Raw genomic sequence first — 24,392 nt, 5'->3', positions numbered from 1 at the left:
TCCACACGGGGAAAAAACCATACCACTGTAAACAGTGTGACAAGAGTTTCAGTCAGTTAGGTAATCTGCAGGAACACCTGCGTATCCACACTGGAGAAAAAACATACCACTGTAAACAGTGTGACAAGAGTTTCAGAAAGTTAGGTAATCTGCAGGAACACCTGCGTATCCACACTGGAGAAAAACCCTACCACTGTAAACAGTGTGACAAGAGTTTCAGTAGGTTAGATAGTCTTAAGACACACCTGCGTATCCACACTGGAGAACAACCCTACCACTGTAAACAGTGTGACAAGAGTTTCAGTCAGTTACTTAGTCTTAAGACACACCTGCGTATCCACACTGGAGAAAAACCCTACCACTGTAAACAGTGTGACAAGAGTTTCAGTCAGTTATATAATCTGCAGGAACACCTGCGTATCCACACTGGAGAAAAACCATACCACTGTAAACAGTGTGACAAGAGTTTCAGTCAGTTAGGTAATCTGCAGAAACACCTGCGTATCCACACTGGAGAAAAACCATACCACTGTAAACAGTGTGACAAGAGTTTCAGTAGGTTAGATAGTCTTAAGACACACCTGCGTATCCACACTGGAGAACAACCCTACCACTGTAAACAGTGTGACAAGAGTTTCAGTCAGTTACTTAGTCTTGAGACACACCTACGTATCCACACTGGAGAAAAACCCTACCACTGTAAACAGTGTGACAAGAGTTTCAGTCAGTTACGTAGTCTTAAGAGACACCTGCGTATCCACACTGGAGAAAAACCCTACCACTGTAAACAGTGTGACAAGAGTTTCAGTCAGTTAGGTAATCTTAAGAGACACCTGGATCTCCACACAATCAACATTTTAGGACCTACCCAATAAAAAATAATTTCCAACGGTATACAGACGACGCTAAATAGTCTCTGGAAAGTACAATACTACGACATAGATATCATCCGCTCCCGCCCGGATCAGGAACCCGGAAAGGAATTCTTGGTGTCAGGGGCGACCTCGCAGTAGGTTGTCTTGTTGATGGTCCCTTAGGAGGGGGGCACGGTGGCACAGTCGGTAGCGCTGCATGTCGTCTCACAGCTAGAAGGTCCCGGGTTCGATTCCCGCTGGGGACGCTGTGGGCGCTGAGGGTGTGTTCTCTCCTCCATCAGTGCCCATACCCGAGGCGGGGTTGGCGAAAGGGCCCTTCTGTGTGGAGTTTGCATGTTCTCCCCGTGTCCCCTAGGGGAGAACCCTCACAAAAAACATGCAGTAATCCTGGTCTCTAAAACTACCTTCCCCTGGCCATCCGGGGCGCCTGATGGAGGGGAAAGGAACTGTTCGGAATAACGTGTTCCGTCCACGCACTACGTCTGGCCGGGGAAACCCCCCCCACCCCTGTCAGGTGAAAAGAAGCAGCTTGGACTCCTCATGCATAGAAGGAAGCATGAGGTCAGTCCGCTGTCTCCCCCCCCCCCAGGTTGGCAGAGGAAGTGTAGCGCCCAGGATTTACATTAGATAATTGACACTGGGTGAAAAAATGGGTTGCAAAAATCGTGGGATAAAGATTTAAAGAAAAAAAATTAAGATGGTCCCATAGGCCTGGGAGTAGCCTCAGCTCGAGGGTCTCAGTAGGTTGTCCAGCTGTGTCTTGCTGATGGTCCCGTAGGCCTGGGAGTAGCCTCAGCTCGAGGGTCTCAGTAGGTTGTCCAGCTGTGTCTTGTTGATGGTCCCGTAGGCCTGGGAGTAGCCTCAGCTCGAGGGTCTCAGTAGGTTGTCCAGCTGTGTCTTGTTGATGGTCCCATAGGCCTGGGAGTAGACTCAGCTCGAGGGTCTCAGTAGGTTGTCCAGCTGTGTCTTGTTGATGGTCCCGTAGGCCTGGGAGTAGCCTCAGCTCGAGGGTCTCAGTAGGTTGTCCAGCTGTGTCTTGTTGATGGTCCCGTAGGCCTGGGAGTAGCTGCCCATTTTAGCTCTTGGGTCTCCGGAGGTCGACACGTTGGAGTTGCTCTGGAACACCTTCTTACTGAAGCGCAGCGGCGGCCGCGCCTCGCGCATCTGAGCGTGGGAGCGCTGGTTCTGGGAAGCATATAGGGGAAGAAGAGCAGTATACGATGAAACAAGAATGAGATAAAGTTTAAAATTTATTTCAGGCATCTTATCTTATCCAGAGGGAAAGTGTCCGATTAACCCATTTAGACTTGCGCACGATTCTACAAAATGTCTTTTCACGTCAAGGACCCCCCAAAAATATAATGTAATTGGCCGCCAAAACCCTTCTAAAAATATGTCCCCCAGAAGCAAAGATTTGTGTTAAAAAAACGGTCGCTCTGAAAGAATATATATTATTCAAAGATTTGCGCCACATTTTCAAAAAATATGAGCTTGTAGATCTGCTATTTTCCAATAGCTAAAGTATAACCGAATGCTTAAAACACCAAAAGGGGTTCCCGTACAGAATGGGTTGAAGCGTGATTTATATTTTGCCGTGGGACAGCGCCGTACTCGTACAAATAGCAGATCTACAAGTTCGGCTATTTTGTCAAATCAAATGGTACTTTATATAGACGAGGACATGCACACAAAATAACACCATAAGTAAAACTACCAATGCTGCAATTTAGAAGTACTTCGTTACAAGTAAAAGTACGCAATTGAAAATGTACTTGAGTAAAAGTACAAAAGTATCGGCATCAAAATGTACTTGAACCCATTGTGCAGAATGTGCCATTTCACAAGTTCAAAATGTGTACAAAATCTATTGAAAATAGCAGATCTACAAGCTCACAATGCATCGCGTTTGCGACGCATTGTGAGCTTGTAGATCGGCTATTTTCAAATGGTCCGGAATGTATATAGGGTTGAAGTGGTAAATGTATGTTTTCTAATCAAAATTAAAATAAAGTAGTAAAGTAACTAGTAACTAAAGTTTTCAAATACAAATCTTGGCTCTGAGATGTAGTGGAGTAGAAGTAAAAGTATTGGAAATTAGAAATACTACTAAAAGTACTGGCTACTACTTTATTCAGGGGAAGCATTACTTTTGCAATGCATTCTAAAACATTCTTCTCATAAAGGTTCAGGTAGACAAAAGTACTGCTATAAGACAGTAACCACATAACCCGTCCCTATAGTTTGGAAGTGGTTAGACACGTTCAGAAACGGGTCTCATGGTCGCAGCATGGTAACTGCATCAAATATAATGGTAGCTGCATACTGATTATGATAACAACATGATAACCCATATTGCAATGATACACATTATACTTAGATGTTTCCCATGTTCTGCCCCATTGCATTACCTATTTCTGTTGTCATATTTCTGCACGTGTATTTTGGTGCATTCTGGGTGATCAGTGGTCACTGTGAATCAGAAAACGACAGGATCCCCGGCACGGGAAAAGGCAAGTAGTCTCCTCAGGCGAGCCGCTGAAGAGCTCTTGCCACTTATTTCCTGGGTCTCGCCATAAAAAAGGGGCTGCTCCACTCTCTATGCCGCATAGAGGGGGGGAGTGGTGCTCTCTCACTCAGCAGTACAGTACATTTCCCAGCCCTTACAGGCGAGCCACGGCACTGTCCTGGGAATCTGACTTCACCATAAAATATACCTGGATCTTCCACTGTCGTGGTGGAGGGGGGGCCTCGCAGAAGGAGTGACCGACCGAAATTGAACCTGCGATAGGGGGGACAGATTTTTTCTGGTACACTCAGCCTGTCAACACTAACGTATTCCCTGTAAAGAGGCAGATCTTCTACTACAGTGAACGGTAGAGTGACTGATGTTAGTCTGCTCAAACGTTACTCTTTTACCTGCTTTTTACTATAACACTAACTTTACAAAGATGCCCCAGAACATCAGGATGAACCTGTGTAGTTTATGGCTGCTCCAACGGTAGTGATAACGTTCGACTTTGGAGAGAAACGGAATGTCAAAGAACACACCGCGGTCGCTGAGACCAGAGCCATAGAGCAATGGTTGAGACGAAGCAGTGAAAGGTCCTGAAAGATACATAACGTCAGTCTTAACCAATACTCAATCTTTCTGTTGTATGAACACAAGGCTGCTGTACTTTATACCTCATACTAAGCATTTAAAGTATATCCTGTTCTGTGCATATTTGTAAAGTTTAATAGTGTATTAGTACAAAGCAGGTAAAAGAGTAACGTTTGAGCCGACGAACACGAGTCACTTTTCCATTCACTGTAGTAGAAGAGGTGCCCGTTTACACCGCAGCCATGCAGGTGTGTCCTCTGCCTACAGGAAATACGTTAGCTGCGACCATGAGAACCGCTTCTGAACGTGTCTATAGGCAAACTTAAAATATGTATATATCCTAGGCGTAAATGCTTAATTTAGTCATTTGGTCATGGCCGATGCTCGCCTGGCCAGTGAAAGTAGCAGCTCTGCCTTGTGAGCTAGTTTCGTGGCATGACGGGACAGCGCCAGGTTTTAGGCAACAGCTGCCAGTTGATCGTTCATGTCCAGCTAAAACCAAATGTTTAAACGTTGACGTGAGCGTCACTCTGGTGAAAGCCAGGGCTTGTTTTAAACGTGAGCGTTTCACTGTGGTGAAATCCAGGACATGTTTATCAAAATCATGATGATTCTGAAATACCTTTGTTTCTATATCAGTGGTGCTCAATATTTCATGTCAAGGACCCCAAAAACGATATGTATTTGGCCGCCGACCCCCATCTGAAAATATGTTGTTCCAGGAACCTCTCAGAAGCAAAGATTTGAGTTAAAAACGTTCGCTCTGAAAGAATATATATTCAAAGATTTGAGCCATATATTCAAGAGCCGCGCTATAAGCTTGTATAGATCTGCTATTTTTCAATAGCTAAAGCATAATGCTTAAAAACACCAAAAGAGGTTGCCGCCCCCAAAATGAGTTAAACGTGCAGTGCAAAATGTTATCCTGTTCTGAAGCACGTTGTGTAACTTTGTTCTGAAGGAGCTTTAGACACTGACCAGGCGTGCAGAGGTCACACACATCATGCCAGCTGCAGCGCACGCCGACGGCTCGTCCCTGCGGACCAGAGGGTTGTTCTGGGCCTGGCTCTGGGTCAGGGAGAAGGAGCTGGTGGTCCGGGCCACTGGGGCCGAGCGCCCCCTCTGCACGATCTGACCCATGGACTGGACAAAGAGAGAGAGAGAGAGAGAGATACACTTTAGAGTGGGAAGGGAATAGGATCGATGCACAGCAGCCATATTTGAAAGGAACCTGGGCCTCTTCCTTCACCAGGTGTGGGCCCTTATACGGGTCCATTTGGTTCCAGTTGTACACTCTCAAGAAGAGTTACACACCTGTAAAGGCCTATTCATACAGTTGTAGGTGAAAGGTCGACCACAATACTCGCACACTCTGCTTGCGCAAACATAAAAAATATATGGATAAATTAATGTAATAAACAGTAAATAATCAAATCAAATCAAATCAAATCAAATCAAATCAAATCAAAGTCAATGGGTTTGATGATTGGATCCCAGAGCTACTTACTATATTACCGTTGGCGCCATCTCCTGGCGATGTAGTGCCGTTGCTGGTGTGCTGTGCTGGCTTGCGGCCCGCTGTGCCATACCGATAGTTGGTCTTGGCAAAACCATCTGACATTTAAAATGAAAACACCAGAGGACAGATTAGGAGAGCTGTAGGTGAAGTGTGTGTTTTCATATAGAGAGAGTGTCACGTGGACTGCGGTCACGTGCTCAGTTCTCTTCCCTGTCAGCGGCGGAGCGAACGCAGCAGGTATCAGCATGATAGCACAGAGAGTTGCTTGGACCCCGACACGTCGAATGCTAAAGTTATTTGGAAAGTTTAATGTTCAAACATCGCTCGATATAACTTTTTAACCAAACGTGGGTGAAACAGCGCGCGGCCGTGCACGCAAAGGCACGTGCGCACGCACATGGAGTGGACGGATTCTATACCAAAACAACCCTCGCTCAGCACCAAGCGTGTGCGCAGCGCAAATGATAATACGAATGACCGACTTGGCTGGATACATATTAGTCAGTGGCCTCAGCCTGCATAACGAGCGACGGAAAAAAGGCAAAGATCGCCCCACCACCTCCAGTCAAAGCCAAGGAGAATGTTACAATACTGTATATATAGTTGCACCATGGAGTAGCATTCCATAAAATGAATTGATTATCTATCTATCTATCTATCTATCTATCTATTTATCTATCTATCTGCATAAAAAAAACTCAGAGTCCTGGTTGTAGGTAGTGCGCACTTGGGGAGTGTGTGATGGGGTTGTAGTAGATAGTGCGTACTTGGGGAGTGTGTGATGGGGTTTTAGGTAGTGCGTACTTGGGAGTGTGTGATGGGGTTGTAGTAGATAGTGCGTACTTGGGGAGTGTGTGATGGGGTTGTAGGTAGTGCGTACTTGGGGAGTGTGTGATGGGGTTGTAGGTAGTGCGTACTTGGGGAGTGTGTGATGGGGTTGTAGGTAGTGCGTACTTGGGGAGTGTGTGATGGGGTTGTAGGTAGTGCGTACTTGGGGAGTGTGTGATGGGTTTGTAGGTAGTGCGTACTTGGGGAGTGTGTGATGGGGTTAAAGGTGAGTCTCCCGTGGACTGGACTAGATGTCGGACTGCTCTTCTTCTTCTGGGAGGAGGAGGAGGAGGAGGAGGAGGAGTTGTTCACCAGGACGGGAGGTTTGGCGTCCTCCGGCAGCACTTCCTCATTCCCGTCTCCCTTCCCGTGCCCCGCAGCGAGCGGGCCACTTCCTGCGCCGTCCTTCCCGTGCCCCGCGGCGAGCGGGTCACTTCCTGCACCCTCCTTCCCGTGCCCTGCGGCGAGCGGGCCACTCCCTGTGACGTCACCGCCGTCCCTAGCCGACCCCCCCGCCCGCGGCGGGCTGGCCGGCAGTCCCCGCTGGATCCTCTGATTGGCTCTCTTCTCAAGGATCATCTGTCCCCGCCACACCCCCCCCAGAAACAGAAGAGACGGAGCATTGAGTGCATTGGTTCATAAAGTGGGGTCCGGTGGTCCTTCGGGGGGTTCCAGGTGGGTCCCCAGCTAAATGATAGAGAGTTGGTAACCACATGCACCCTCATTAGATTACCTCTTGAGAGCGTTTCATTTTACGAGAGTTCATTTATTGTTCAATATTGTTACATAATCTGCATTGCTTAATTTACCAAACGTTTGCCTGTTATCTCTCCTAATGGTACAGCATGGAGCTGTGGACACAATCTTATTCAGCAACAACAACACCAACATTTGAAGTTGTCTGGGTGGTCCGGGGCTCAAATGCTGAATGAATAATGGACCTTGATAATGGGTTGGCAACATTGGTTCACATTCATAAAGTGGTTTCCAGGTTCCAGGCAGTCACCCAGCAAAATGAGGAACAGTTTTCTACAGTTTTCTTTTTTTTCTACAAGCTCACAGCTTGATTTTCTATTTCTGAAAAATCTCTCTCTTATAATCATACATCATCTCATTCCGGGCCAATCACTTCAACTCACTTTTGTCATCAATGTTTGTGTTCACACAAACACTCAAAACTGGCCATTCATCGTCAATGGCACTCAAAGGTGGACACAAAAACTTTGATAAGCCTCAACAAATCTTCTCTTACACAGACAGGTTGTTATGACAGACAGGTACCTCATACAGCTTGTTGCGGTAGTGAGCCACAGACAGCTGAACGTCGTCATCGACAGGCAGAACCACTTCATAGTGGAGAGACGGCTCTCTGGACGGGTTATGGAACCTGAACACGCACGCACGCACGCACACACACACACACACACACACACACACACACACACACACACACACACAGTAAGACAAGTACAGCAGGACTGACTGACACTCAAACTACAATATGAGAGAGGAGAGGAGAGCAGAGCAGCAGGGAGAGGAGATACAGTGAAAGGGGAGGAGCTACCTGGATAGGGGTGCTGCAGGGATAGGGGGAGGAGCTACAGTGAAAGGGGGGGAGCTACCTGGCTACATAGGGGTGCTGCAGGGAGAGGGGGATGAGCTACAGTGAAAGGGGGGGAGCTACCTGGCTACATAGGGGTGCAGCAGGGAGAGGGGAGGAGCTAGCTGGCTACATAGGGGTGCTGCAGGGAGAGGGGAGGAGCTACAGTGAAAGGGGAGGAGCTACCTGGCTACATAGGGGTGCTCCAGGTAGAGGGGAGGAGCTACAGTGAAAGGGGAGGGGCTACAGTGAAAGGGGAGGAGCTACCTGGCTACATAGGGGTGCTCCAGGGCCTGCTGGGCGGTCAGTCTCTTGTCAGGGTTGAACACCAGCAGGCCAATCAGCAGGTCCACTGCTTCAGGAGGTACTGATGGATGGACCAGGTCCTTTAATGGTACCTGAGGCCTGGGGAGAGAGACACAGAGAGAGAGAGAGAGAGAGAGAGAGAGAGAGAGAGAGAGAGAGAGAGCTCTGTTTACTGTTCACTTTTGGCAATGTAAACGTATGTTTTCTCATGCCAATAAAGCTCCTTTGAATTGAATTGAATTGAGAGAGAAAGAGAGAGAAAGAGACACACAAAGACACAGGGAGAGAGAGAGAGAGAGAGAGAGAGAGAGAGAGAGAGAGAGAGAGAGACAGAGACAGAGACAGATACACAGAGACACAGAGAGAGGGAGACAGAGAGAGAGAAAGAGAGAGAGAGAGAGTCTTACTTCATCATAGTTCTCTGGATGACAGACGCACCGTACTCTGACCTGATGGCCACGATGTCTGGGAGAGAGAGAGAGAGAGAGAGAGAGACGTTTTTTGGCATAAAAATGCACATGAAGTAGAAAAAGTAAGTATAAAAATGTCTGAAAATAGAAAATCTACAAATTCACAAGAGATGATGCAGATTGACAATTTCTAAATAGCTGAAATATGGAGCTTATACGTGGGTAATGTAAGTTTAGTAAATACAAATTGTAATAAAAAAAAGAAAAACTAGTGACTAAAGTTTTCAAATACTAGTATGTGGCGTAAAAGTACAATATTTTCCTCAGAGATGTAGTGGAGTATAAAGTAAAACATATTGAAACTTCTAAATACCCCAAACATATAGTCATAATGCCTGCTGCGATCTACAAGCTCACATTTTGTGATGCGCTGTGAGCTTGTAGATCTGCTCTTTTCACTGCCTTGGTGCAACGTGTATGAATGACATAATCACATACTGTAGGCCAGGGGTGGGCAACTGGCGGCCCGGGGGCCACATGCGGCCCCCACCTTCACTTAATGTGGCCCTCAGGTTAATATCAGAACGCTGATTTGATATAGTATTGATTGCAGCCGATCTACAAGCTTGAAATGCGTCGCATGCAGTGCGACGCGTTTTGAGCTTGTAGATCGGCTATTTTTGCAAAGACAGTAGTAATATGCACAGTGGCCCTCTGGAGTGAGTGTGGAAATATAGTGGCCCTCGCCATCGTCAAAGTTGCCCACCCCTGCTGTAGGCCAAGGGGTGCCCAAAAGGTAGATCGCGATCTACAGTACCAGTAGATCACAAAGGCTGTGCAGGTAGATCACATGACATGTCCCTAAAGAATATTTAATCTGCCACTTGAATTAAGTTGACTTGATTCATTGACATAAAAAAAAGCCTGTCAGCTCAAACCCACAACGATACTTTGTTGCTGTTGCTGTGCACAAATGTCGGTAGAATTACACACAAGTACAAAATCTCTACCTATTCAATTTATTTCCCTTCCCATTCCCCATTGTATAATATGTCTTACATGTAATGCCAGCACCGCTATTCCAAAGCCATTTTCAGCAATGGTATTATAATGTTTTCGGTTGGTAGATCTTGAAAGTAGCTCTCAAGTCAAAAAAGTGTGGGCACCCCTGCGAGTCGTATGGCTTTAGGGCCCTATCTTGTGTTCACCGATTACCCCTTATCCCAAAACGAATTGGGATTTGTTTACTATTTTAAAACATTTTAAATTTGTTCAACTAACGTTGACCGTTGTGAGCTTGTTGACCGGCTATTGGCAAAGAAATGGCAAAAAAGAAAGTTTAGCGATAAGGGGTAAGGGTATAAGTGCAAGATAGGGCACTATAGGCTGCAATCCCGCCATATTATGCACATTGCGTCTTAAAGTGGATAGTCTGTACTAGTGCCAACCTTTTTATCTGCTCAAGTGCTTTCAGCTAGACTGTTGCCAACTTCGTTTTCTTTTTCAATCTGCTGAAGTGGTTTTTAAACGTACTATTGCCAAGTTTATCTGTTTCTTTAATCTTCTCTTTACGTTTTTTTCTTATTTTTGACCCCTCCTACGCCACAGCTTTGTCTGTTTGTGTGAACACAAACACGATGATTTGATTGGCTGATCACCCCATAGCGACGATTTGATTGGCTGAGCAAAGTACATATTGAGGATTAAAGTGAGAAAAGTGATTGGCCGGAATGACTTTTGTGATGACTTGATTGGCTGATCACGGAATGTGATGAATGATGATGTGTGATGATAAGAGCGCCCCTCACTTCACACAAGTGTGATTATTAACGGCTATGTATTATAACATCTTTGTGTATACTATTCGCTTGCATGGTAATCAAATGAATTACTTGCGCAAGCAGAGCGCGCAAGTAATAGTTTCGCCCGGCTCGTATGCACCGTCCCAGCCAACCCGCCACTTTTGATCCGTATGCACCGTCCCAGCAAATTGTGCCTGATTTGCTGGGACCAGATTACATGGTGTGTAATATGTATAACTAGCTCTCAATGATGACGTAAGAAATATGTGGATTGGAAGGACCCAATGCCAGAGTGTAATTGTTTTCGATGGTGACGTAATGACGATATGTTTTAGTGTTGGGAGGATTAAAGGTAATGCTCCTGTGTATACATGTACTGTATGTAATCTGGCACCACTGCCGTATCAGGCACAGTTTTCTGGGACGGTGCATACGCATCAAAAGTGGCGGGACGGCTGGGACTGCGTACGGCGCAAAGTAACCACAGTATACCGCTAATCAACTTACAAATTACATATACATAGTATATGTAATTGGTTGACAGTTTGTAGCGGTCGAACGTACTTGCGCGCTCTGCTTGCGCACTAGTATGGCCTACTAGTGTGCAACAAGCAAGTATGCACTCGACAGAGTGCAGTTCTAGTTTATACTAGTCCTTACCCGTTCTGAATATGAACAGCAAATTATGTTCAGTGTGGGTAATGTGATAGGGGGGGGGGATTGTTTACCCGTGTGGGTCTGTTGTGCGGAAAAGTGTGTCCCAGTATTAATCTGTGTCCGTCCCAACATGCATTTCACTGGTGACACTGGTGACACGTGATTTGCGGGGAGATGTTTTTTTTTTTTGTTACGCAAATTAATTAAATTTTGATGATTGTTAGAATGTTTGGCGTGTGTAATGCAGGGCAGATTGAGGTTGGAGGACAGGGCTGTGCGGCGCTAGGTTCCGTGAGGCGGTCCGTGCGTCGTGAGATGGCGCAGAAAGTGAGCAGCTGTCTTGCTCTATGCTAAGGAAGTACTCTGACTGACGGACAGACGGTCCTCTAAATTATTAATAGGATTGTAGCGTGACTTATATAAGATGATGATGCTCATGAGAAATGTTTGTCCCTTATTTTACTAGCCGTACTAGCGATCGTAAAACATGTATTGTTTACTCCTGGTTGTTTGTGTGTGTGTGTGCGTGCGTGTGTGCGTGTGTGTGTGCGTGTGTGTGTGTGTGTGTGTGTGTCTCACCCTCCGGGCGGGGATGGGGTATAGCACTCATGATCTTCTCTATCTGGTTGATGGTTGAGGTTCCAGGGAACAGTGCCTTGCCCAACAGCATCTCTCCCAGAATGCACCCAATGCTCCACATGTCCACACCCTTGGTATACCTTCACACACGCACGCACACACACACGCATACACACACACGCACACACACGCACGCACACACGCACACGCACACACACACACACACACACACACACACACACACACATACTCGTATAACTTACCTACTTAGGACCACACTTTTTTTTCAGGTTATTGCTTACCTCGTTAGGACCACACTTTCTAGACATAGTAGAAACATATAAACTACACTCCTGAATGTGGAAAAAAATCTATTTTAATACAATCACATCAGATTTAAAGAAGGGCAAACTATAAATTACCACATTTTTACCCTACTTGTTAGGACCGTCTCCAAACAAAAGAAAGCTAAAACCTTTTGGTCAGTAACTTCACTGCATTGGCTCTTATGAGTTTAATCATCTATATGCACTGGGGAGGCACTCAGGGGCACACTGGGGGGGCACTGGGGAGCCTCTGGGGAGGCACTGGGGAGACAATGGGGAGGCACTGGGGGCACACTGGGGAGGCACTGGGGAAACACTGGGGAGAAACTGCAGCCACTGGGGAGGCACTCAGGGGCACACTGGGGAGGCACTCAGGGGACACTGGGGAGGTACTCAGGGGGACACTGGGGAGGTACTCAGGGGACACTGGGGAGGCACTCAGGGGCACACTGGGGAGGCACTCAGGGGACACTGGGGAGGTACTCAGGGGGACACTGGGGAGGTACTCAGGGGACACTGGGGAGGTACTCAGGGGACACTGGGGAGACACTCAGGGGACACTGGGGAGACACTCAGGGGACACTGGGGAGGTACTGGGGAGGTACTGGGGAGCCACTGGGCAGACACTGGGGTGGCACTGGGGGAGGTACTGGACATTTCATATCACACACACACCATGATTCAATAGCCCCCCTTTTTTCTTTTTTTTTCTTCCTTTTTTTTGGGCAGCTTGGCATGGCACGATTTATTTCAAGCATGGCGCAGCGCCATGCCAACAACATTGTGCAGTAAACCCTGCTTTAATACACGACAGGTGAGGTGATATATCTCATCTCTAGTGAGTGGCCCAGCCCTTCCTATATTTTTCTGTATGTGGCCCTCAGTGAAAAAAGTTTGGGCACCCCTGATATAGAATACTTGCCATATCTGACACATTTAGATGAAACATGTCATAAGGAATTTATGGTACATGGGTATAATATCTACAGGAGAGACAGAAATATTCATGGTGGGGGTGTGGCTTTTTATATTTTAAATGATATTCCAGTAAAGAGGAGAGATGACCTTATAATTAGTGACATTGAAGCTCTATGGCTACAAGTCCACTTGCCTAATATTAAACCTATATTGCTGTGTTGCTGTTACAGACTACCGGATTCCAATTCTCAGTAGTAGTCAGCAGTGTATGTGAGATGGTGCTTTTGTTCTTGCTTAATGTAAATCGCTCTGGATTAAGAGCGTCTGCTAAATGCCTAAATTGTAAATTGTAAATTGATGGTGGACAGAGCATCAGACAGTAATAGGGAATTGTATATACCTGCAGATATGAATATTAACTGGTTCTCTCCAACATGCTCACTTAAGAAAACCCTCCATGCTATTGCAGATACATACAATTTAACACAGTTAGCAAACAAGCCAACAAGAACACAAATAATAAATGGCATCTCCTCCACCTGTATTGATCATATCTTTACAAATGCAGCTGATCTATGCTCAAAGGTGATTTCTGTTGAATTTGGATGCACTGACCACAACATAGTAGCTTTTACGAGAAAGGCAAAAATCCACAAATATGGAAGGAAGCTAAAGTTATTCCAATACCAAAAGATTCTAAAACAAACATCACAGGAGTTAACAGCCGCCCTATTAGCATTCTGCCAGTTCTTGCTAAATTAATGGAAAAATATGTATTTAACCAAATTCAATCATATTTCTCTGAGAATGTATTGAATACTGACTTTCAACACGCCTATAGAGATGGGCTTTCTACATGTACAGCACTGACACAGTTAATAGATGACTGTCTAATGAATGTGGATTCTAAGAGACTATAGTGGGGTCTGTACCGTTAGATTTTAGTGCCGCGTTTGACATTATTGATCACAATCTATTGCTTGACAAACTTTCATGTTATGGTTTTACCTTATCTGCACTAAGGTGGATAAAAAGCTATTCATCCAGCAGATCACAGAGAGTATACTATAATGGGAGTCTCTCAGATACTAAACATATTCACTGTGGAATTCCACAAGGAAGTTGCTTAGGTCCTTTGTTGTTCACTATATTTACAAATGACATGCCACTGGTCGGGGCCAATATAGCCATGTATTCTGACGACACTACTTTGTATATGTCTGCCACTAATGTGGAAGATCTGTCTGTAGCTCTTAACAAGGAACTACAGAACATATCAGAGTGGGTGGTGAACAATAGGATGGTCCTGGACATCTCAAAGACTAAATCCATTGTATTTGGATCACAGCATATGCTCAAGTCAAAACCCAAATTGAATCTGAATCTGAGCAATCTAGCAGTTGAGCAGGTAGATGAAACAAAACTTATTGGGGTTATATTAGACAGTCATCTAACATGGTCTACTCGTATTCAAAACATAACTAAGAAATGGGAGGGGGTTTGTCCATGATTAGGAGATGAGTTTTTAACTCCAACATCTGCTGTCCAGGTCATCCAGGCACTAGTGATATCCCACCTTGACTATTGTCCAGTTGTGTGGTCCTAAAAAGGACCTGCATAATTACAAATAGCCCAGAATAAGGTAGCTCGCCTTGCCCTGAACTGCAATACTAGATCTAGTACTGTTAAATCATCAGAAGCTGTCATGGCTGTTGGTGGAGCAGAGATTAGCTGCCAGTCTGGCTGGATTTTTTAGGAACATTTGTTCAAATAAAAAAACAAAATGCTTATATAAAAATATTCATTATACCAGTGATAGACATGTACATACTGTAATACCAGACATGTTGCAATGGGTCGATTTACAGTGCCTAAGCCAAGAACTGATGCAATGAAGAATACAGTCATGTACAGGGCAATGACTTTCTGGAACTCTCTACCAGTATGCATCACAGAAATTAAGGGTAAAAGGCATTTTACCCTGTCAATATACCAGTTAATGTAATCTAGAGTGAATGCACTAACCGTGGTTGTTATGCTTTAATGTATTTCTTTTATGATATCTGTAATGTTGTTTTTATTTAAATTTGTGTATGTATATTATTCTGTGAGGACCCCAGGAAGAATAGCTGTTGCCAGGTGTAACAGCTAATGGGGATCCTAAATAAACTAAACTAAACCTAGGAGTAAAACCATTAATGCAGAAATGAGAAATCAATGCCTCAAATGGCAGTAGTTTTGCAGTGGTGGAAAATGTAACTCTTTTTTTAATGAATACAATTACATTTTGTCCAATCTGTATGGTAGAGTATGTTAATACAATATAACTTATACAATTGGGCTGGTTGTATTTTGTCTCCCTGCTCTTCTGTTGAGACATTTAGATCGTGTCAAAGGTCATGTCTCACCTAGCCACAGGATCTGACTCGAATTTTGACCTTATGGTCAAGATTAAATGTATCCCCCGAGCAAGCAGTTCGGCTCGATTAGCTCAATGCTAAAGTTTTCAGCACGCAGGAAAGCGGGTTCAAATCCAGGGTAGAAGAGGAAAGTTACATACTAATGCTGCTTTAAGTATATAATAACTTCAATCAACTTTTGATTCATTAATTAATTTGATTAATTCATTAAATAACATTAATAAATTAAGATTAATTTGTATTATTGCTCTTGTATTGCTATTGGAGACACTGGGGGGACACTGGGGGACACTGGGCAGGCACTGGGGAGTCGCTGGGCAGGCACTGGGGAGGCACTCAGGGGCACACTGGGGAGGCACTGGGGAGACACTGGGGAGGCACTCAGGGGCACACTGGGGAGACACTGGGGAGGCACTGGGGAGACACTGGGGAGGCCCTCAGGGGGACACTGGTGAGGAACTGGGGGGACACTGGGGAGGCACTGGGAAGGCACTGTGGGGACACTGGGGAGGCACTGGGGAGACACTGGGGAGGCACTGGGGAGGCACTGGGGAGGCACTGGGGAGTCACTGGGGGGACACTGGGGAGGCACTGGGAAGGCACTGAGGGGACACTGGGGAGGCACTGGGGAGACACTGGGGAGGCACTCAGGGGGATACTGGGGAGGCACTCGGGGGGACACTGGGCAGACACTGGGGAGGCACTGGGGAGGCACTGGGGAGACATTGGGGAGACATTGGGGAGACACTGGGGAGGCACTGGGCAGACACTGGGGAGGCACTGGGCAGACACTGCAGGGCAGACACTGGGGTGGCACTTGGGGAGGCACTGGGGAGGTACTGGACATTTCATATCACACACACCCCATGATTCACTAGCCCCCTTAAAAAAAATAAAATAAAAAAAAATCCCATGGTTCTTCTTAGGACCGAGTGTGTGTGTGTGATGTGTTACCCTCCCCCATGGGTCTTCTTAGGACCAGCAACCAGTTCCTCCCAAAAGCCATTTACAAATTTCTACTGAGACAGCTATTGAAATTTAAATATATTCTCAAATGGTTATTGGCGCTCCATAAATAATGGATATCTCGGCCGTCTCTGGTCCGTTTTTGACGGGGGGCATCTCGTTGCGACCGGGCCGCCCTCGGGGACTCTGCCCCGTGGGTCTCGTGCCTGGGCGGGGGTCCGCGGGGGTCCGCGGGGGTCCCCAGCGTATCTCAGCCGTCTCTGGTCCGTTTTGGACAGGGGGCATCTCGTTGCGACCGGGCCGCCCTCGGGGACTCGGCCCAGTGGGTCTCGTGCCCGGGTGGGGGTCCGCGGGGGTCCGCGGGGGTCCCCAGCGTATCTCAGCCGTCTCTGGTCCGTTTTGGCTGGGGGGCATCTCGTTGCGACCGGGCCGCCCTCGGGGACTCGGCCCCGTGGGTCTCGTGCCCGGGTGGGGGTCCGCGGGGGTCCCCGGCGTATCTCAGCCGTCTCTGGTCCGTTTCGGACAGGGGGAATCTCGTTGCGACCAGGCCACCCTCAGGGACTCGGCCCTGTGGGTAAACAATCACCACCCCTCACACTGACTGTTGAGCTGCAGTGAACCATTTGATTGGCCAATGGATATGTATCTTACTATGTATTACTTGGCTATTGTTCACAATTGCATCGAATAAAAAAAATTTAATAAAAAAAGCTGGCGGAGTGATACACTAAGACAGTAAGGTTCCACTTCATTCATTTAGTGGCAGGAAACACATTTCTCTGTGTCAATGAGTGAGTAAAATAAATAAACAAGTCTGCATTCCTCAACACAACGACGTTATTATGGTTGACTATAAAGGATCACATTATATGCTACCCCTGAAAGAACGTATCAAAAGGTAGGAATGTGATTTTTGGAAGCTACTTGGCTCCAGCCAAACAGTGCTAATTATTTAGCAACAGGGGCCTGTGACAGATCACAGGACACCAGTCTGAGTGTCATGTACCTATACAGTATATTATACAGGAGAATTGATAACCTTGCATTTACCTGCATTTGTTATATGTTGCTATTGTAGGAATGAGGAGGGCCTATTTGTGCACTCTGAGTTACATATGCAGTGTGAGGTTTTAAAGTTAAAGCTATACGTTTTAATGAAGTTATCCCATCCTCTTTCCTGGTTCCATAGATCCTGCACTATGATTTTTGCACGAGATGTGAAAGGAGTCATACAGCCCAGAGGATCATAATGGCTTGACACTATTTTTTTTAAATGTTCCTCATTGTAGGCTGATGGTAAATAATGTACTTGTTCTTATAACTCAGTATGTCAGTAGAGCAGTTCCGTTCGAGGCCTAATGTTAGCTCCTTGGGGTCTCCTCCATTCTCTGATAGCCACGGTTCACTTTTAGGATCTGGTGAGAGATGGTTTATTGCAGCTGTGTCATTGCTAGCTCATTATCTGATGTCAAACCCACCATCAGCAAGTAGGGGTCTCATTTTTGTCAATTAGGGACTTGGCTTTGTGAGATGAAGGGGAATTTTAAAGGCAATTATCAACATAAGAACTATGGACAGAGTTAAGGATATCCTCATTACAACATGTTTTTGCCATTAGGGCCCTCTAAGCACAGCAACATTCCCACCAGAACATGGATAAGGGAAAAAATCATCCAAGGCCTTAACATTACTAATGCGAATAATAGGGGAATTCAATAATGTGACAATTTCACTCTGAAATAGCAGCCTTGGCAGGCCATATCGTTCTTGAAGTGCTCAGAGAGCAGTGGAATATGGATAAAAATAAGTGTGTAATATGCATATGTACATCATGTGTCTCCCTTTTCCCTTTTCCAAAAAAGTCTGTGCGATCCTGGGGGTAAGGTGGGGGGGTTAAGAAGCGGACTGGGTTGCTTAGCAACCACAGAACCGCCACTATCGGAGGAAGAGACAAAAAATGTTGCCAGTAGGCAAACCATGCGGGTACATAAACAATCACATAAGGACAATTTGTGTTCTAAAAATAAAAAAACATTTACTCCTGTAAGTTATTGTGATTTCGTATGTACATGCTCAGATAAATAATGTAATGTCTCCTCCCCTGAAAAGCTTTTAAAAGACAAATTAAATAAAAAGTTGGTCACAAGCAGTGGAATATGGTCTTGCATGCTGAATCTGGCCAATTTGAGTGATGAAGATGGTCTCTAGTAGGATCTGATATTTATATTGTTCAGTAAGTTGGGGGTGAATATCTAGGAGGTTATCTAGAGCCATTTTCAGTAGGACAAATTCACTCTCTCGAACACTTTTGAACACAGGAAGTGATGACCTGGGTATCCCATTTGCAGAGGCTATGAACAGATCCAGAATGCATCAAAGCAACACAAACCAATTTGACATGGAATCCAATAAGTCTGTATATGTACTATTTGTGCATGACTTATTCATGTAGGAGCATATAGGGCAGCAGCATACTGTATTTGTATAAAAACAATGTGTTTGTATTTTGTGTACATTTTGCCTTTTAAGCGTCGTCCATTTGAAGTCATCTGTTCTGCTGAGCAGTAAAAAAACATTTAAACGGAGTGTAACATATTGCTGCTGTCGGGCAGAAACCTTGTATGCCCATATCATATATGCCATGCCAAGCTGCCAAAAAAGGGTGATATGAAATGTCCAGTACCTCCCCAGTGCCTCCCCAAGTGCCACCCCAGTGTCTGCCCTGCAGTGTCTGCCCAGTGGCTCCCCAGTGTCCCCCTGAGTGCCTCCCCAGTGTCCCCCTGAGTTCCTCCCAGTGTCTCCCCAGTGCCTCCCCAATGTCTCCCCAGTGGCTGCAGTTTCTCCCCAGTGTCTGCCCAGTGCCTCCCTAGTGTCTCCCCAGTGTCCCCCTGAGTGTCCCCTGAGTGCCTCCCCAGTGCCTCCCAGTGTCCCCCTGAGTTCCTCCCCAGTTTCCCCCTGAGTGCCTCCCCAGTGTCTCCCCAATGGCTGCAGTTTCTCCCCAGTGCCTCCCCAGTGTCTCCCCAGTGCCTCCCCAGTGCCTCCCTGAGTGCCTAAGCTCTTTTTACTCATAAAGGTCCTAAGTAGGTAGCAAATACGAGAACACAAACACACACACACACACACACCTGTAATTACATGGGTTGGTCAGAGGGGGGCGATCTCAAATGTAAAAATGACAACTTTTTAGGACCATCCCAATTTCAACACCAGGCATGCTAAAATGGCACCCTGTATCTGTTGCAGTGGTAATCCTTATAAGGACCATGATTTTGGTCCTAACTTGTCCAACGGTCCTAATATGGAAGCTCCTTTTAGGACTTTTGGTCCTAAGAAGGTAAGTTATACGAGAACACACACACGCACACACACACACACACACACACACACACACACACACACACACGCCCACATGGCATAGTTAGTAACCAAATGGACCCTTAAGGGCCTGTAACTCAGAGTGTACAATTGGTTGTACACACTCTCAAAATTAACATTGGTTTTTGCAATATGAATTGGGGTCCCAGAGATAGAAATGCCATAAATGGGGGTCTGAGTCTGTCTGTAGCCAAATGCATGTCAAACTTTCAAAGTGCCCTTTTGAAAGTTAATTTGATTTATTTTTATTATTATGATTATTTTTTTATTTTTGTACAGTGTACAGTATATGTGGCCCATGGTGGCATCGATCAACTCTGGATTAAAAGTGTCTATTAGGCCCAGGCGGTGGCGTAACCGTCTGGGCACCCGACTGGTAATCCAGTCGCAGCGTGCCGCGGGTTCGACTCCCGAGCCCGACACAGCCTTTACTGCATGTCTTCCCCCATCTCTCTCCCGTTTCCTGTCAGCCTACTGTCTGTCCCTTCAAAAACCCAATAAAAAGGCGTAAGCCGCAAATAAATAAATAAAAAAGGGTCTATTATATTATTTATGCCCCAAAATCTATAAATCTCACACACTATTAAAGCAGCCGGCGGGTTCCACACGCCGCACAAGGTGCCCTTTTGTCACTTGAGCACCTGCCCCTCGACTCGACTATAAAATCACAAGTTACTACTGTGTCTGCATCAACAACAACAACGTACTGCATCCAGCTGCAAAGCACTTACACCCTCCTTCTAATGAGAGCGCAAAATCTCTCTGGGAAGAGGCACCCATCGACTTCTCTAATATACGGCAACCTTCCCCGTGTTTCTTCACTAGTTCGATCCAGAAGAACACAGTTTGCCGGCCACTGCTACAGAGCTAAGTCAGCTGACAATGAGGTTATATCAAATCAAATCAAATCAAACTTTATTTATAGAGCACGTTTTAAAACAACCAAGGTTGACCAAAGTGCTGTACATCAGTGGCAAAAACAGAGAACAGGCAGGAGAACACAGAATATAAACGAGAAACACAATAATAAAAATGACAAAAATGTAAGCATGAAAGCATAAAATGGACTCAGGAGGGATTAAAAGCCAGGGAGAAAAGATGAGTCTTAAGGTGAGACTTAAAAACACCAATGGAGGGGGCAGAGCGAATGTGAAGGGGCAAGCTCTTCCAGAGTCTGGGAGCTGTATATATATATATATCTTCCCTTCTTCTCTGGAGTCCTGCCTCAAAGCAGACCAGAGGTAGAAATCGTTCCCTGATGTCATCGCTATAGGGACACATGCATCAGAAAGCATGAACTGGGGATGGCAATGAAGGACTGTGAGATCCATGGAAGCGGTCGCGGCCTAGGCAACCGGTTTCTCAGCCTTGCAATCCTTTTTTGGCATCCATCAGACTTATATGAACACACACTGAACACTGCACGGCCCCGGACTATAATGGCCACGTGTCTGTGGCTAATGTATTGGCATCTTGCACTTGAGCTATTTGCACTTTAGGCAGTTTTAGAGATTATAGTTATTTAAGCAACTTAGTTTTAACATAGATTATACTCTTGACACTGAGCCTTTAACGTGGTATTCTTGAGACTGTAGCTGAATTCCACGCGCCTTTTCACCTGTAAATGGTACAGTTTAGTAGCCTACTATCAGAATATAGAGTTTTAACTGTTTTTAGTTTTAACCAAATATTAAACCCATTCAGGACGGGAACCCCTTTTGGTGTTTTTAAGCATTGTGTTATACTTTAGCTATTGAAAAATAGCAGATCTACAAGCTCGTATAGCGCGGCACTTTGCTATTTTTGAAAATATTTGATATATATTTGCTTCTGGGAGGATCTTTGGAACAACATATTTTCAGATGGGGGGGTCGGCGGCCTATTACATATCATCGTTGGGGTCCTTGACATGAAAAACCTGATTTGAGAAACTGATTCAGTAGACATTTTGTAGAATCTGGTTTCAGGTCTAAATGGTTCTCAACCATGTGGTCTGGGGACCACCAGTGGTCCTTGAGGGGGTTCCAGGTGGTCCCCAGCTAAATGATGGAGAGTTGGTAACCAAATGTACCCTTTATAGAACCCATTCTGACCGGGAACCCCTTTTGGTGTTAGCATGATGTTATGCTTTAGCTATTGAAAAATAGCAGATCTACAAGCTCATAGCGCGCCACCGAGTGGCGCGCTACGAGCTTGTAGGTCTGCTATTTTTTGAAAAATCGAAGAACGACTGACATTTTTAGAATCTGATCTCAGGTCAGAATGGGTTAATCAGACCAGTGTGTGTCCAGTGGAAACCTCGTATGAATCTGATCTCAGGTCAGAATGGGTTAACTCTTGAGAGCATAAACATGAAACGTTTTACACTCTCAAGAGTTAAGTTATTGTTAAACATCTACATTACATAATTTACAAGAAGTCTAGACATTTAAGAGAGAATGTAGAAGGATAGTTTCTTTTTTTTTTAATCAACGTTTGCCTGCTATCTCTCCTAATGGTATACCAACATCAATACAGCACGTTGTGGACACAATCGTGATCAGTGACAACAAAATATTAAAAGTTTTAAGTCTGAGAGGCTGAATGTCATCAAATGGTGGTCCGTGGCTTAAAATGCTGAATAAAGAATGGACCTTGACATGAAAATGGTTGAAAACCACGGGTTTAATGTGTTGTTGATCTACCAGTGTGTCGGAGGTACCCAGTGGCGGAACAACATTGGGCCGGGCCGGGGGGTGAGACAGCACGACCGGGCCTCACCGAAACAGACTCCCAACAGCCGCAGTCACAGATAGAGGCCGGGAAAGTGTTATATTTGGTTGATCGCGTCAATGCAATGCACACACGAGAGAGAGAGACGTAGATGTGTGTGAGGAGCTGATCACAGTCACAGATAGAGGGAAAGTGTTATATTTGGTTGATCGCGTCTGTGTCTGTGACATTGCGCAGCAATGCACACACGAGAGAGAGAGAGAGAGAGAGAGAGAGAGAGAGAGAGAGAGAGACGTAGAGAGAGAGAGAGAGAGAGAGAGGTGCTGCTGCGTGTTAAAAAATAAATAGGCTACTACTCATCTTTGTGTTCTGTTTCACCTTATTGCTGAGTGATCGCACACAGGGAAAAGCAACAAGAAGGGGTTTAGAATCGAAACAGTCCGTTGTGGAGAAAAGGAAGTCCACACATATGCACTCCTAAATTCTCACAGAGTGATTAGCCTACTAATGAGTGACAGGTGCTGCCACTTTTGTAGCCCTGGACCGCTAGACCTTGGTAAAAGTCTATTATCGTAGCTGGGAAGCGTCTCAGGTCCCCAGCTTCTCTATAAAATGCACTATTTTAATCATTAAATAAAATTAATCCAACTAGATCGGCGCAGGCAAAACCCGAAAATGCCATAGTAGAAGAAATGACTGCCCGGTAAAATGCAGGGTACATTGCGTTATTAAGATGGCACAAAGTGTATTTTAGAGAAGCTGGGGACCTGAGACGCTTCCCAGATACGAAAATAGACTTTTAACAAGGTCTAGCAGGCTTTGTGTTGGTGAGTAGTTACGTGGTTTTGTTTATTTGCTGGGATTTGAAAACCTGCGCACGGGAGTGAGAATATCACCAGAGGGCTGCGGAAGGGACTTCCACAGGGCGTCAGAGAGAGACTTGCACTTTTGGAGCGTGGCTGGGATGTCTGTTGGAGAGAGTGTGAGACAGACTCCACGGTGCTTGTACAGTCCAGCACAGTACATTCTCATCAGACATGATATTTTGCTAAAGTGTAGGCTATTAAAGCCTATTATAGGCTGCCTATATAAGCTCTGTATCTGGTTAATTGCGGGATTCGTGGGGGCCCGCTGGTTTTATCAGTCGTGAGTGACTGTGTAAAAAAATCGTCAATCGATCATCTGACAGCCCGGGCCCCCCGGAGGTCCGGGCCGGGGTGTGACCACCCCCCTCACCCCCCCGGTAGCTCCGCCGCTGGAGGTACCACCTGAGACCTGAGACCACATTCTACAAAATGCCTTCTAAATCCTGACCGTTTTCTGAAAAACCTCACGTTTCTATATCAGTGGTTCTCAAACTATTACATATCCAAGGACCCCAAAAATGACATGTAATTGGCCGCCATCTGAAAATTCCAGGGACCCGCTATAGAAGCAAATATGTGAGTTAGAAAACGTTCGCTGTGGAAGAACAGCAGATCCAAGTGGTGTTTAAAAGCTATAAGGTGACACGGACGCGTAAATGGGTTAAATAAGCACCTTGTGGACCCCAGGAGGATCTCGGGAGCGCGGTACCAGCGCGTGGCCACGTACTCGGTCAGCGGAGGGTTCCCGGCGCTGTCCTCGGCCACCTGGGACAGTGAGCGGGCCAGGCCGAAGTCACACAGCTTCACACAACAGTCCGTGTCCAGCAGGATGTTGGAGGGCTGGGGGGGGGGAGGGGGAGAAATGTAAAACAGAGGGTGCGGCGGGTTCGGCGAAAGGGCCTTTCCGTGGAATACTGGACTACTCGCCCCGGTGCTTGCCCGTTTTTCCTCCCGGAATTTTCACCAGTGATGGGGATAACTTTGTAATATGCTATTGGCTGTTTGTATTCTTTTTGGAAAAATATAAAAAGATACTCCTGTGGAAAGGCTATATTATTTTACTTATATTGACACTATAAACAATTAAGTATTATTTAGTATATGTAAGGTTTTGCCCACTCAAATGGTACCTC

At 45.8% G+C, this 24,392-nt stretch overlaps 1 protein-coding gene across 1 annotated transcript in view; it reads right to left on the bottom strand.

Annotated features, from left to right (window-relative positions):
* Window positions 1-1,874: 1,874 nt before the first annotated feature.
* mapk15 (mitogen-activated protein kinase 15) overlaps window positions 1,875-24,392 on the bottom strand; it is a gene marked incomplete at its 3' end in the record, with an annotated part of 44,836 nt that continues 22,318 nt past the window's right edge. The window contains exons 6-14 of the mRNA XM_080787043.1: window positions 23,933-24,099; window positions 11,677-11,816; window positions 8,636-8,693; window positions 8,190-8,327; window positions 7,604-7,709; window positions 6,523-6,901; window positions 5,483-5,589; window positions 4,954-5,118; window positions 1,875-2,060 (exon numbers count right to left, since the gene is read on the bottom strand). Of these exons, the coding sequence (XP_080643169.1) occupies window positions 1,875-2,060; window positions 4,954-5,118; window positions 5,483-5,589; window positions 6,523-6,901; window positions 7,604-7,709; window positions 8,190-8,327; window positions 8,636-8,693; window positions 11,677-11,816; window positions 23,933-24,099 (1,446 nt within the window). The remainder of the gene's footprint in view (window positions 2,061-4,953; window positions 5,119-5,482; window positions 5,590-6,522; window positions 6,902-7,603; window positions 7,710-8,189; window positions 8,328-8,635; window positions 8,694-11,676; window positions 11,817-23,932; window positions 24,100-24,392) is intronic.

Source organism: Protomyctophum bolini, assembly GCF_963924005.1.
Source record: "Protomyctophum bolini genome assembly, chromosome: 17".
Taxonomy (NCBI): Eukaryota; Metazoa; Chordata; class Actinopteri; order Myctophiformes; family Myctophidae; genus Protomyctophum; species Protomyctophum bolini.
The sequence above is the reverse complement of the archived record's forward strand: the minus strand, read 5'-3'. Positions and strand labels throughout refer to the sequence as shown.